The sequence below is a fragment of the Leptinotarsa decemlineata genome, unplaced genomic scaffold (genome assembly GCF_025532065.1).
Source record: "Leptinotarsa decemlineata unplaced genomic scaffold, Ldec_3_MD MMD2_tig00001973_RagTag_RagTag, whole genome shotgun sequence".
Lineage (NCBI taxonomy): Eukaryota > Metazoa > Arthropoda > Insecta > Coleoptera > Chrysomelidae > Leptinotarsa > Leptinotarsa decemlineata.
In genome coordinates this window covers 2,213,135-2,228,069 of record NW_027412572.1, presented here as the reverse complement: position 1 = coordinate 2,228,069, position 14,935 = coordinate 2,213,135, and the positions used below count along the sequence as shown (strand labels likewise).

At 32.7% G+C, this 14,935-nt stretch overlaps 1 protein-coding gene across 4 annotated transcripts in view; it reads right to left on the bottom strand.

The window, feature by feature from the left end:
- The window catches only part of LOC141482807 (uncharacterized), a 117,571-nt gene that overhangs the window by 15,009 nt on the left and 87,627 nt on the right, over positions 1-14,935 (bottom strand). For all 4 annotated transcript variants that reach the window (XM_074176653.1, XM_074176652.1, XM_074176651.1 and 1 more), the window contains one exon: positions 5,348-5,469. In XM_074176653.1, the coding sequence (XP_074032754.1) occupies positions 5,348-5,469 (122 nt within the window). The remainder of the gene's footprint in view (positions 1-5,347; positions 5,470-14,935) is intronic.

Below are 14,935 nucleotides of genomic sequence, written 5' to 3'. Positions count from 1 at the left end.
TTCATATGGTCGGTCCTAATTTTACTTGTTATATCAGTTATGGAATTATTATTATAATTTTCAGGTAAGGCTTGTTCAATATTATAAAATTCAAATTGTTCTTTATTTATTTGGTTGGATGGGAACGGTTCATTCATTGTTATAGAGATAGTTTTATTAGTTTTATTAAAAATTTCGAAAGTTGCGCGATAATTTTTGGCATAAGTTATTGTTTCAGGTACGTATAGTTTATCAATAAATCCCTCTGGAATTATTATTTCTCCTTCACTGATATCGACAGGGTATTTCTTTATTAAAGTTTCATATGGTGGTATTTCGATAGTAAAAGAAGTTTCGTGAGGCTGTCTATAGTAGAAAGGGATTTGTACATTTTCATTTCTTAAGATTTGATTGCTAAAATCGATATTTAAGTCAAGATTTTTAAGTTCTTTTAAACCTAAAATTCCATCAAAAAATTCATGAAATTGGAATAAAATATATTCCGTTTCATAGTTGCTTTGAAATTCTTCAAAAGCTGGGATAATAGCTTTATATTGAATTTCTTTTTCACCTAATGAAGTTTTTAACTGAGAGGGTTCTCTAAATATTCTGTCTGGATAATATTTTTCTACAATAGATGGTCTTAACATGGAAGTATGACATCCGGTATCAATTAGTAGTTTAATAGGGGATTTTGGATTTGTATATAAGGTAATCCATTTATAGAGCCTGAATAAAGTTCTATTATACCGTCTTGTTTATCGGAGGCGGTTTGTAAAAATTTTCGTCTTCGTATTCAGTGTTTGAGTCAGTTATTTCAGTCGTTTCTTGGGGAGTAAAGTAATATTCATTTAATTCATCAGTTAATTGATATTGATCTGGAGGGTGTTGGTCTTCAATTGGGTATTGGTCTTCGACAGGGTATTGGTTAATGGGGTAACCTAGTGTCATGTCGTATTCATGGTCATCATTATGGTTGTAAAGTTCTTCACTTATGAAGGTTTGTCTTGGGGGTTGCCTAAAAGATCGGTTATTTGCTGGGTGGTAAGGCATATTCGATCTACTAACCGTAGGATTTCTAGAAGTAGTCGACATTGGTTGAATGATTCTAGTATCAGGTTTATTTGTTGGTTTAAACACATTTTGGGGTGGTCCAAACACTTGTTTATTCGTTAAAAATTTATGTTGAACTTGTTTAGGTTGGATATTTATGGGTTGGCTTGGAAATTGTGGTTTTTGGTTAAATTGTTGATAATTATTAAAAGGTCTATTTGGCATTTGACTAGTAGAAGGTGTAGGATTTCTAAAGTTAGTTTGTTGAAAATTTTGTAAGTGTGAATAATTCTGTACAGGGAAATTACTATAATTTGGTTTTATTTGTTTTGGTGGGTATTGTTTTTGAACGTTAGTGCTTGAGCGGTTCTGAAAAACCATTTTTTGTGTTTGTCTAAAATTTTCATCTTCCAAAACTAAATTCATTGCTTCTTCAAGGCTATCTGGTTTTTGAACAATTACTTTATCTTGTAATCTAATAGTTAAATTTCTCATAAATACTTTCAAAGACTGTGATTGATATTGACGAATATATATCGCTTTAGTCTGTGGGTCTACAGCGGCAATAGAATTAATTTTAAAGATTAATTTACTTCTCAGTACTTGTATTCTTTTCGCAAAATCGAGGGGGTGTTCGTTTCTATTAGGGACAAGTGTAAAAAGTTGTTGTTCAAGGTTATCTAAATTTTGTCTATCACCAAATGTATTTCTTAATTCATTTCTTATTAAAATCCATGTGTTTAATTCCGTTCTTGCACCAATCAATAATTGTGCTCTATCTCTGAGTTTACCAATAATAATACTCAAGATACACTGATTTAGTGTATCGTCAGCGCTATAATATTTATTATGAAATTTGTCAATTGCATTTATAAAAATTTCGAGGGTGTCTGGAGATCCATCATACAAAGGTATGGTGTCAGAATAAATTTTAAATAAAGTATAATTAATTTCGGTGGACATATTTGAAACGGATAGAGAGACAAGCGACTGTACTAAATCTTCAATTTCAGGTTCGGTCATGTATTATTGTCGCGATCTTATCGGAAAAGATTACTCAGCGAATCTATTCAAGATAAGAGTTTGCTTTCTTCATTTATTCAGAAAAGAATCACGGTAATAATATTGCGAAGTTTATCACAAGAATATTTCTGAAGCGTCGTTGTGTGTGTGTGAAATTGATACTCTCTTTATATCAGCGTATGATATAAATAGATTATTTTCTGTCTATTAAGCATATGATATAAGTAGCAGCAAGTTATTCTTTAGCTTCTTTGTTTTACTATTTAGTGAACACTATGCATTTATTGTTTGCTATGAGTGAGGAAAGAGAAAAATGATTTGAATGTATGAAATTTTGATTCGGCGTTTTTCACTTAATTGCTTCAATTTAAATCGGTATTTAAATTGTCTTTCTTAATCTACGTGACTTCTATAGTCCTGTCACCAATTTCAATTGCTATAAGAGAAAATGATGTCTGTTTTCGTTTTTTGATTATAATAATCACTTTTCCGAAACTTCCACAAATATTTACGATAAAGATTTAAGGAAATTTTGGAATCAGGTAGGAAAACTCGACTTACCTCGATGGTGTGTCAGTATTCTTTCCTGGAGGACTGTAGTAGCTGAGTCTGACGATCCGGTCCTTTTTGTGGGTGGTTGGTGGACGAAGCTGGTTTTTTGTAGTGGACAAACAGTTGGTACTGAAGAAAATTCAGGATCGATTTTCTTCCACTATCCTACCGACTGCGCCAATTATAGTTTCGGGCCACGGGAACCACTTTTTAAAAAGACTTTATTTAGATTTACAGACTTTATTGTACAGAAGTTACTCTGACAATCGTACTAACAGAACTGACTCTTCTTTCAAGATGGCTAGCTTTTATAAGTTTATTATAACTTAGTCAGCATTTGATGAATAAGCATAAAGGAGGGTTTTATATACATAACTTGCAACTATTAGAATCAACTTCTTCTGAGATATGAAAACATCAGGAAACAATTTGGAGTTAGCCCACAGACACACACCATATTTGAGACAAGAATTTGCTAAGCTATGACAGAGCATGAGTAACTGATTTTTTTGTAGAATAATAGATAATGATAGCCTGTTGATTGCGAAATGGCCTACATTGAAATGTTCATTGTGATGTAGAATCTGAGCTACATTATACAGGGTGATTCGAAAGTACTTTGACAAACTTCAGGAGGTGAGGTGATTCCTCACAATATTCTAATATGAATTGTCCAAATAAATAAATGCCCGGAAACGCTTCGTTTCCAAGATACAGGATGTTGAAGTTTTATTTCTATTTTCGTTTTTTTCAAATAACTTTTGAAATACTGAACTTATTTAAACGAAACTTGGTAATAGGAGGTTTTTGAGGTGTCGAATTCGAACCTGATGTTCTTATTGCTCTTACTCGTAGGGGGCGCCGCCTACACGTCTTTTTCTTTTTTAAATATTCATAACTTTTTTGGGAGTACTTTTAGCACATTTTTCAGTAAAAAAATCGATTCCTCTATCATATCTACGTAAATAAGCTACCCCTGTTACTAGTCGCTGTAAGCAACCGTTTTCTAAATATTTGGACTTGAAAACATCGATTATTTGATAATCGATGCATGTTGAAGTTATTACGAATATTTTGCCTTCAGTTCCAACATTTGCTAGTCTCCACCCTCGTTTGGCAGAAACAGATAGCTTCAAGAGGGCAGCTGATATTATTGGAAGACCACGAACAGTCCGAACCCCAGAATTGGAAGAAGCTGTTTTGAATGTTCTCGAGGAGAATCCAGAAACAAGCACAAGAGTAATTGCTGAAGCTGTCAATTCTACTCAGTCCACAGTTTGGAGAATAATCCACGATCAACAGTTTTATCCATACCATATTCAAAGGGTACAAGCTCTTTTGCCACGAGACTTTCCGTAACGTATTACTATGTGTCAATGGTTTTTGAGAAAATTGGCTGGAAATCCTCAATATTTAAGATATGTACTCTTCACGGACGAGGCAAACTTCTCCCGAAATGCTATCACAAACTTTCATAACAACCATGTTTGGGCTCTCGAAAATCCTCACGCAGTTAGTGAAAGGCATTATCAGTATCAATTTTCTGTAAATGTATGGGCGGCAATAATTGATAATTACTTGATAGGTCCTTTCTTTCTTCCGCTCCGACTGAATGGCGCAACTTACAGACACTTCTTAGAAAATGAATTGCCGGGACTACTTCAGAATGTACCATTAGAAATTCGTATCCGCATGTGGTTAATGAATGATGGGGCTCTGGCCCATTTTAGCGTTATAGCCAGGGAATTCCTCAACACAGTCTATCCAAATCGATGGATTGGTAGGGGTGTAGAAGAACCTAACCAGGCGTGGGCACCAAGGTCCCCAGATCTAAACCCGATAGATTTTTATTTTTGGGGACATTTGAAGTCACTAGTTTATAAGACTCTAGTAGTGAACGAGAAAGATCTAAGAAACCGAATAGTAGACGCCTGTGAAACAATATGAAACACACCAATAATTTTTGAGCGAGTACGAGATTCAATGACTAGACGACTGACTGCCTGTATCTTCGCTGAAGGTGGACACTTACAACAATTTATTTGAATACAATTTAGTTTCGTTCATTTTAGTTTATTCTACATATTCAAAATTTCCTGAAATAAAATGTTGGCATTTCTTGCAAATTTTATTAAAACAAATACTGATTATGCACCCTTGATACAAAAATAACTATTTCGCTTAAAGATGTCATAAAGGAACGTACCCAACAGTAATGACCTCTTTAAACGAGTAAAACGTCAAATTCATTTCCAAAGCATTCTTGTGAAAAAAGCAAAATATTCGTAATAAATTCAACATGCATCGATTATCAAATATTCAGAAAACGGTTGCTTACAGCGATTAGTAACAAGGGTAGCTTATTTACGTAGATATGATAGAGGAATCGATTTTTTTACTGAAAAATGTGCTAAAAGTACGCCCAAAAAAGTTATGAATCTTTAAAAAAGAAAAGGACGTGTAGGTGGCGCCCCCTACGAGTAAGAGCAATAAGAACATCAGGTTCGAATTCGACACCTCAAAAACCTCCTATTACCAAGTTTCGTTTAATTAAGTTCAGTATTTCAAAAGTTATTTGAAAAAAACGAAAATAAAAATAAAACTTCAACATCCTGTATCTTGGAAACGAAGCGTTTCCGGACATTTATTTATTTGGACAATTCATATTAGAATATTGTGAGGAATCACCTCCTGAAGTTTGTCAAAGTACTTTTGAATCACCCTGTATTTAACTACTTACCACTCCGCGAAATAATCCGGGATTCTCCCAATGCAAATTCAAATATTCCTTCCTTGATTCAATAATTTCGTCAAAGAATTTGCCCAGCTTGTCCATTTGTACCTGTTCAAACCGTTCAGCCACTTGAAATGAGAGAAATGGTATAAAACATTATAAACTATGATATCCCTTACGCTAGTTGCACACACACACCGATTTTGGACGGCCGACTTTGTACCGGTCGTCCAAATTCCAATAGTGAAACACATGTGGGAACGGGACCTGGCACACACGCCTACCGGTGATCGTCGCCGGTAAAATACCGGTGAGCAGCCGTCCTTTGCCACTGTATCGCCGGTAAAATACCGGTGAGCAGCCGTCCTTTGCCACTGTATCGCCGGTAGTACCGGGAAGTAGTGGCGTACATGACTAAATACACTCTTACATACTCATCGGTATTTTACCGACCATTCCAGTCTCGAATGCTCGGTGAAATTGTAGTTACTACTCATTAACTTCGTTTTGGTAGTGCGTGCTAATTATGACAACAAAACAACTGATTGTTTGACCGATAAAAATCCGGTGAGTGTGCAAGCACCCGCTACCAATAAAATATCGGTCGATTTTATACTGGCCGTCCGAAATCGGTGTGTGTGCAACTAGCGTTAAGTGTCTTTAGCCTTTAGTTACGAAAACGTATACCGCCAGATGGCAGTGCGATTTCGCCCGATGAAATAAATACAAACTCCTCCCTAATTCTAACTTGACCAGGCCGGGGCATTCCAGGGCCGAACTTTTACACGAAAATTGCAGATTATTTGAAAATTATGAATCTTTTATCAAAATTGATAAATTCAAGATGCGGACGAGATTTGTGATTAGGGCCCGATTTGACTTGCTATAAGGAAGTTTTCGGGGTCAGAGATTATGAATCTTTTGTCAAACTTAACGAATTCAAGATGACGGTTCCAAGATATCGAACGAGATATGTGATTATGGTCCGAATCGATTTGAAATTAGTATGTGGATTTTTTTGGGCTCGTAGAGTATAAATGTATTGTCAAAATTAATGAATTCAAGGTGACGGACAAGTTGTGTTATCCGATTCATGGGGTTTTTGGGATCGCACATTATGAATCTTTAGTTAAAATTAATGAATTCAAGATGACGGCTTCAAGATGTCTGACGAGTATTGTGATTATGGACCAATTCGATTTAAAATTGGTATTTTGTAGTCTCCAGGCGTGATTTTTTTCTATTGAATTTCGGAAATTCAAGAGGGCGGACTAGTTTTGTGATATCTGGTCGGGCTCTATGGAAGACTGGCTTTAAGGTTCGAAGATAGTTATTTTTCTGTTGGAATTCAGAAATTCAAGATGGCAAACGAGTTTTGTTATTAATTGTCAAATTATATATAACGCTGGTATTTTGAGGTTGAAGATAATGAGTTTTTCATCAAATTTATGATTTATAGTCGTGTTCTGTTCAAAATTTATTTTTTCGAAAACATGAGCAGGGTGTTCAGAAAATCAGATGATACTTATGAATAAAAAATTGAGAAATCAAGTATCAGAAAAGATTTTATGATTCATAGTCGGATCCTCAAAAATAATTCATCTAGGGCTCTCCGGGTAAATTACTCATATTCTTCCTCAAAATTAATTCATACTGCCAGATGTATTTTCAAAATTGAATGATTTGAATATAATATTTTGCAGGAAAGGTCAACAGTTTAAATAATATGTCTGATTCCATATAAAGGGTTAGACAATATAAGTCAATACTAATCGTGAATAATTCAATTTCGCTGATGTGTATGCAACTGTTGAAAATAAATGAAATCCAACAATGTTTTTGCTACCAATTTTGATTGTAATCAAATCAAAAATAACGAAATTCGTCCAACATTCCAGAGCCTCCATCTTAGTATTTCTTAATATGAAAATATTATGAAGTTTTGTCCCTAGTAATGAATACCTGTAAAATTTCAAGCCAATCGGAAGATATTAGACTTGCAAGATTTAATACAAACGTATACACACGCAAACATACAGATAGGTAAGTTGAAAACTATCTGGTTATTGTAGAAATTTTAATATTTCAATCTTTCGTTCGGTCAGAATAACTTTATCTTTTCCTATTCCCAATCCGATCCTGTGCTATATTTTACAATGGCTCTATGATACTCTCTCTCTCCCTCACCAGACGTGTGGGAGGAGCTACCTGACGGGCGTGTCATTTAAAAGAAATTCATCTACTATTCTGACTCCAGATTCAAAATTAATAATTAGTTTTCACTAGTCGATGGCTGAAGCAAAACTTTATTAGTTGACTGATAAAATTTGATATTTCCCATTTCGAAAGGCATAATGCAAGGAAATCAAATTCGTATAAATAACACATTCTTATTAAATTAATAACAAAATAGAGGAAACATTAAAAAGAAAAATGAGAAAGTCGTTTTACTGAGAAAATGATAGGCTTCAATACCGAAATGGAATAACACCAAAATATTCGTTAGTTTTGATGTTGGAATTGAAGAAAAATTTCCAAAAATGAGAGAGAGAATACTTTTTATTCATCTGATATTCGAAAAATATTTTTTTTATTATTTTTCCTTTATACACTCATACAATCTTTCCTCAATCAGAATGAGAAAAATCCTTTCTGACTCCTTTTTTTTCAGGAATCAAGACCCTTAACTGGTAACGTGCCGTCTGTGAGACTGCAGCCATTTTTATTTTCGAAGTATTTCTAAAATGTTCTCGCTTTTCTGCGAATCACGCCACCTAATCTATTAGCTATTGGTGCCACACCATTCAACTGGGAGTAAATTTGGGTAAACGAAGTCTGAGAAATATTTAGTATTTAGTTGAGCACAGTCCGTGGGAAGGTACGTTTCTGTTTACGTAAGCATTTCTCTCGACTCAAAATAATGGCGGGTCCGTCAAAACGGGTACGTTATAGGGTAGTCTGGTTCACATGTACTCGATTAAGCTCTTTTTGGTGGCATTTTTCAGCCCTGTCCAAAAATTAGGATCAAGGTGTCATTCGATTCGTATTTTTGCCTAGAAAGTTTAAGGAAAGGTCCGAAAACGCGACGATAAAAATTAAAAAAGTTATAAACAATCAAGTGAAAAAAATGGGGCTTTAGTTTTTTCTTAATATCTCGGAAAATTTTCAAAATTTTGGAAATTTGAAAAAAGATTCGAGATACAGTTTCGGGAGTCAGGACTCCCGAAACTGTATCTCGATTATTTATAATTTTTACAGAGCCCTGAAAATAGAGCCAAAAGCGGGTAGTCTGGCTTCCGCGCACCTTTCGTCGCTCTGACATAACAACAAAAAAAATTATTTAAACATATTAAATGTAAATATTAAGGAATGAAAAAATTCATGTAACGTTGGGATACATCAATAAACAATAATCCGCAGTCAAATAGTTTTTATCCAAATTTTAACGTTCATTATAAATTTGTTAATTAATAACTTTTTCTGAATTGAAAGTTAATATAAAAATCCCTATAATTATTAAACTAAAACTCTGGCATTTTTCCTTTGGTGAAGTTATCCATAATGGGCAAATAAATAGATTACCATTGCCAAAATTGAAAAATTGTCATTTTCTATTTTTATATTGACAATTGAAAATTATAATTTTATATTATTACAGAATTTTTTTTCTAATTTTTTATTGTTTCAATGTCTCATGGCTGAAAACTAATTATTAATATTTTTTTGCTATTGTTAGTAAATTTATTATAAACAAATACATTGTTCATAAGCAATTCGAAATTTTTTTTTGCATTATGTTAATTGAAAAAAATCATGATTTTTAGAAAAAAAAAATGTTTCTTAAAAAAATTTCTTTATTGCTGAAAAATGCGTTTGGTAATTAACAATCGTTTTTTTCAACTAAATATTAAAATTGAAGAACCGTTTTTTAATCATAAATTCCATTGTTCTTTAAGGTTTTGAAAAAACTTTTTTTTTATTATTCTTTTTATTGTTTATTCAACCCTCCAAACCGTAAGCAGATGTTTCTTCCACGTAACAAAAGAATATCGCCTACAGGAATAAACCGGAATTTTAAAATAATTTAAGAATTTGTGCGCATCGGAAATTTGAAGAAGGTTAATGAGTAAACTCATTGAAATTGAATTAACAGAATGACTGATTACTTCATTTAATTTTCTTAAACTCCATACAAATATGACAATAAGTGAATGTTAATGATCCTACAACTACTAAAAGTGCAAATAATAAAATCCTTATGATTTATTTTTACATGACACGAAGTTTATGTTAAAAAGACTTAAAAATTTTTCTTTTTTCAATTAATAACGATCAATAATTAAATGAATAATAGGACTAATAGGACTAATGGGACTAATAGGATAATAGGAATAATAGGACTACAACTTTAGTAAAAGGCTTAAATTGTTAATAAATTCATAATGAACAGAAAAGACTTGAAGCATATTTGTCATAACTGCAATAGTTTAAAAGTTATTATAATTATAGAAGCGAAGGAGCGAATGAGAAAGACAAGTATCAAGGTATCACAATATCAAAAGTTTCATAAAAAATAGAATAAATTTAAAAAAACACATAGTTACTTTTATTATAGAACAAAGTATTGAAAAAAATTTTAAAAAATAATTTTTTTCAAATAAACAATTAGAAAAGAGAATAAAAAAAAAGTTTTTTCAAAACCTTGAAGAACAATAAAATTTATGATTTTCAAAAAAAAAACGGTTCCTTAATTTTAATATTTAATTGCCAAAAACGATTATTAATAAACAAACGCATTTTTTAGCAACAAAGAAACTATTTTTTTTTCTAAAAATCATGATTTTTTTCAATTAACATAATGCAAAAAAAATTTTCGAATTGCTTGTAAACAATGTATTTGTTTATAATAAATTTATTAACAATAGCTGTAGAAAGTTAAAAAAAAATATTAATAATTAGTTTTTAGCCATGAGACATTGAAACAATAAAAAATCAGGAAAAAAAATTTTGTAATGTATTTTTTTTTAATTATAATTTTCAATTCAATATAAAATAGAAAATAACAATTTTTTTTATTTTGGCAAGGGTAATCTATTTTTTTGCCTATTAAGGATAACTTCACCAAAGGTAAAAAATGCCAGGGTTTTAGTTGAACAATTATAGGGATTTTTATATTAACTTTCAATTCAGAAAAAGTTATTAATTAACAAATTTATAATTAACGTTAAAATTGGGATAAAAATTTTTTGACTGCGAATTGTTGTTTATTGATGTATCCCAACATTACATGAATTTTTTCATTCCTTAATATTTACATTTAATATGTTTAAATATTTTTTTTGTTTTTATGTCATAGTGACAAAAAGCGCGCGGAAGCCAGACTACCCGCTTTTGGCTCTATTTTCAGGGCTCTGTAAAAATTATAAATAATCGAGATACAGTTTCGGGAGTCGGGACTTTTTTTACGCAAATTCATTGATTTTCTCAAATATTTTTTCAAATTTCCAAAATTTTGAAAATTTTCCGAGATATCAAGAAAAAAATAAAGCCCCATTTTTTTTCACTTAATTGTTTATAACTTTTGTAATTTTTATCGGCGCGTTTTCGGACGTTTCCTTAAACTTTCTATGCAACAATACGAATCGAATGACACCTTGGTCGTAATTTTTGGACAGGGCTGAAAAACGTTACAAAAAAAAGTACATGTTAACTAGACTAGGGATGAAGATTATGATAACACTCTTTTGTATTGGTATAACGAGACAAATAGTGACTTGTGGTGAAATAGACAATGTTTCTTCGGAGGATGAATTTGAAATTGCCGATCATGACAGTCACAGTGAGTTATCTCAAGGTAGTGATAGTGATGAAAGTGCGGAGGAAGAAGAAACAAATCAAGAAACAACAGGGGGAAACAATGCGCACAAAGTACAAGGTGGATTCGAGTAACTTAAGAGATATTGATGTTATTGAGATGAGAGCTTTCTTTGGCCTTTTGATATATACCTCTGTATTCAACTCAAGCCATGAAAATATCAAGACTCTTTTTGAAAGAGATGGAAGTGGGAGAAACATATTCAGGGCAGTAATGAGTAAAAAACGATTCGCTATAATTTTGTCTGCTCTGAGGTTTGACAATCCAGAGGATAGGGATGAAATAATAAAACAGGACCCATTAGCAGCCATCTCCTTCATATTCAACTCATTTATAAATAATAGCGGAAGTGTCTACGAAATGAGTCAGTCAGCAACCGTTGACGAAATGCTTGTAAACTTTCGAGGCAAAGTTAGATTCAAGATGTATATGCCGATGAAGCCTTGCAAGTATGACATCAAAATAATGGCTCTAACGGATGCTAGAAATTCTTATCTTTTCAATGCATACATATGTGGAAATAAGGTTTTTTCATGAAAATTACCAAATGTTCACTGTCAACAGAATTAGGGCAATTTAAAATGAATAATGAAAGCATACCCAGCGCGCTCTAGATTTCCCACGTCAAAAAACCCGGGTACCAAGTTTTGTGCAAATGACCTATTTTTTTCAAAAGTTGTTTCTAAAAAACGAACAAAAAAATTCAACACCCTGTATCTCCAAAAAGAAGCATTTCAGGACACAAGTCTACGAAGACTTTTTTTAAATTGTTTCAGGAATACGTCACTTGAATATACAGCGTGACTCACGGTCGATGGTAGGTTAGACGTTTCTGGAAAACGCAAAACATGATTTTTCTGAAAATTTCACCTCTCACATTTCCTTACCTGTTCTATCGATCAAAAATATTTTCAGCATTGCGGCGTTGCCACTTCTATCAAAAAGTCCTAGCAATTATATTTTTTTTAATGGAACACCCCGTATATTATTACATTTTTGGAATCGCTCTAGTATTTTGATACTTTTTTGTTGATAATGTCCTATACCTATCTCTATCTGTTTTCGAGATAAAAAATAAATCGTGCTAAATATGGTCCAAAACATAGCCTTAATTGAAATTAAATACATCAGTACTCTCAATTCATGAAAAGTTGATATTTTGATGATAGTTTGGACAAACTCGAAATATTCAAATAACACCAAGTAATCGACTCCATATCATACCGGGCGTGCTAAAATTATTATTATTTTCATTGTGCATAAAAGTAGTCGAAAGTTCATTTTTTCAAATGGAACCCCCTGTATATTACTCGATAAATTGAAGATGGTGAAAAATGCTTCAAAATGATATACATGTCCCTATATCTAAATCGTCAAGTTTTCTTAATAAAGCCGTTTTTGTGGAAAAATAGTTATTCACGTTTTACCTACAAGCGTTGAAAGTGGCATTTTATTTTGTGAGTGGGGATTATTGCAAAACGAGCGTCAGCAAGTGGAGCAAACTCACGAGCAAAATAAAATCACTTTTAACAAAAGTATCATACAAATTTTTTTGTATAACATTACTGCTGATAATATAAAAAATTATAGGGTCCATGGGATTTGAACACACGATCTTTGGATTACAAGGCATATGTTACAACTACATACGCCAACTCACGTTATTTTAAGGAGGATTATTGGTTAGTCATGAAGGACTTTCTACAGTTGGACTGAATACTACTTCGTCATCGTCAGTATTAAAATAATTTCCTTAACTATGGCTCCATGTTAAAAGCGCCTTCAACATTACCAAAACCTGTTACTTCAAATGAGGACAATACTGTTAACGTTTTGGCATATTTTTATGCATATCCAGAAGCTTCCATTCGCATTGCAGAAAAAGATTTAGGTGTATCACATGCTTCAGTACAAAGAATTTTGAAAAATCACGGAATGCATCCGTATAAATTTACCAAAGTTCAAGCTCTAAAAGCAGAAGACTTCGAACGTAGAATGCATTTTTGTGAATCCCTTTTGATTCACACACAGGAAGATCGGGAATTTTTGTCAAAAATAATTTGGAGCGACGAATCAAAATTTACGAGGGACGGTATTTTCAATAGAAGGAATAAACATTTTTGGGCTGATCATAATCCTCATGTTACAAAAGAAATGTCCTTTCAAGAAAAATTTGACCTGAATGTTTTCTGTATTCTGAAGAACAATAAAATTAGCTTTTTTATTTATGAAGACACACTGAATGCAGAGAGATATCTACAAATATTAAGGACGATTGTAACCGATTTTCTTGAAAATTCGCCTTTAGAGGAATATAGGAATTCGTGGTTTCAACTGCCAGCTCATTCCACCCAGGAAAAAATTTCCAGGAAACTTGACGAACTCTTCGACGATCGTTGGTTTAGGCGTTTAGGGCCGTGGGATTGGCCACCGAGATCACCCGATCTCACGCCAGTTGACTTTTTTATGGGGTGTTTTGAAAGAAAGGGTATACAGTACTCCAGTGCCTACCAAAGAAGAATTGCGAAGGCGAATAGTGCGGAGTATTGAAGATCTGGATCCCCAGGAAATTGAAAAAGCAACCACAAGTCGCGTACAAAAAACATTTTGCAAAGAAGAATTGCGAAGGCGAATAGTGCGGAGTATTGAAGATCTGGATCCCCAAGAAATTGAAAAAGCAACCACAAGTCGCGTACAAAAAACATTTTGAAGTGTTTAGAATGTAATGGACAGCATTTTCAGCATTTATTGTGAAAATGTGATATTTTGTTTACAATTTTGTTATTTTGAATCATCCTATTCTGTTATTGTCTGTACTTTCACATGTTTTAGCCCACAAAATCCTACTTTCTACCTAGAAATGACTGATTTTTGGTACAGTTGTTCCCTTTTGAGCCATAGTTAAGGAAATTATTTTGTAACCTTACAAACTTCCTCTCGTTCATTGGTGGTAATTCAGGATACATCTGGTTGAATTTTTTACACGTTCTGACAATGATTTGATCACTTTGCTCATGTGTATAATAAATAATTTCATAAGAACTTCGATTGAATAATCGATATTTGCATTCATTTTGGAAGATGATTCGAAACACCGTCGATAACTCTTTGTAAATTACTTATAAAAGTAACCGAACTGCTATAAGCTTGATAATTCCACTGCTACCTAAATCCAAATTCTAAAAAAAAATTATGTTTCTATAGTCTATTTCAAAAGAGTGTAGAGTAATAAATCATGAAGTGTCATAAAATTTGCCTGAATTTCGTTGTCGTCCATGGGCGTAGGCAAATCTTAGGATTATTAAACTTAATAATTAAAGTAAATTAAAAATTACAGACATAGATAATAATAAAAGGCCATTTTTGGGAAGTAATTTGGTCTAAAACTAAGTACCTACATGTATTTAGGTAAGTAAAATTTCTTAAAAAAAGATTAAGATTAATTTTAGTGGTTCTTGTAAACTTATTTAATATGCAATTTGGGTTCATATACTTGAGCATGATTTCTCAAAAAAGGGTTAACACTTAGTTCCGAGGTGCCATGTCATTATAATAATCCCTTTTTGACCCTGCCCACCAATCATGCAATACCTATTAAACCCAGGTAATTAAGAAAAAGGGTTTAAATATATTGTAATGGTGTCTTAAACATTCGAGTTATAATAGTAATTGTTACTACACCAATTAAACGTACAGTGATATTGTGATATAGAAATAGT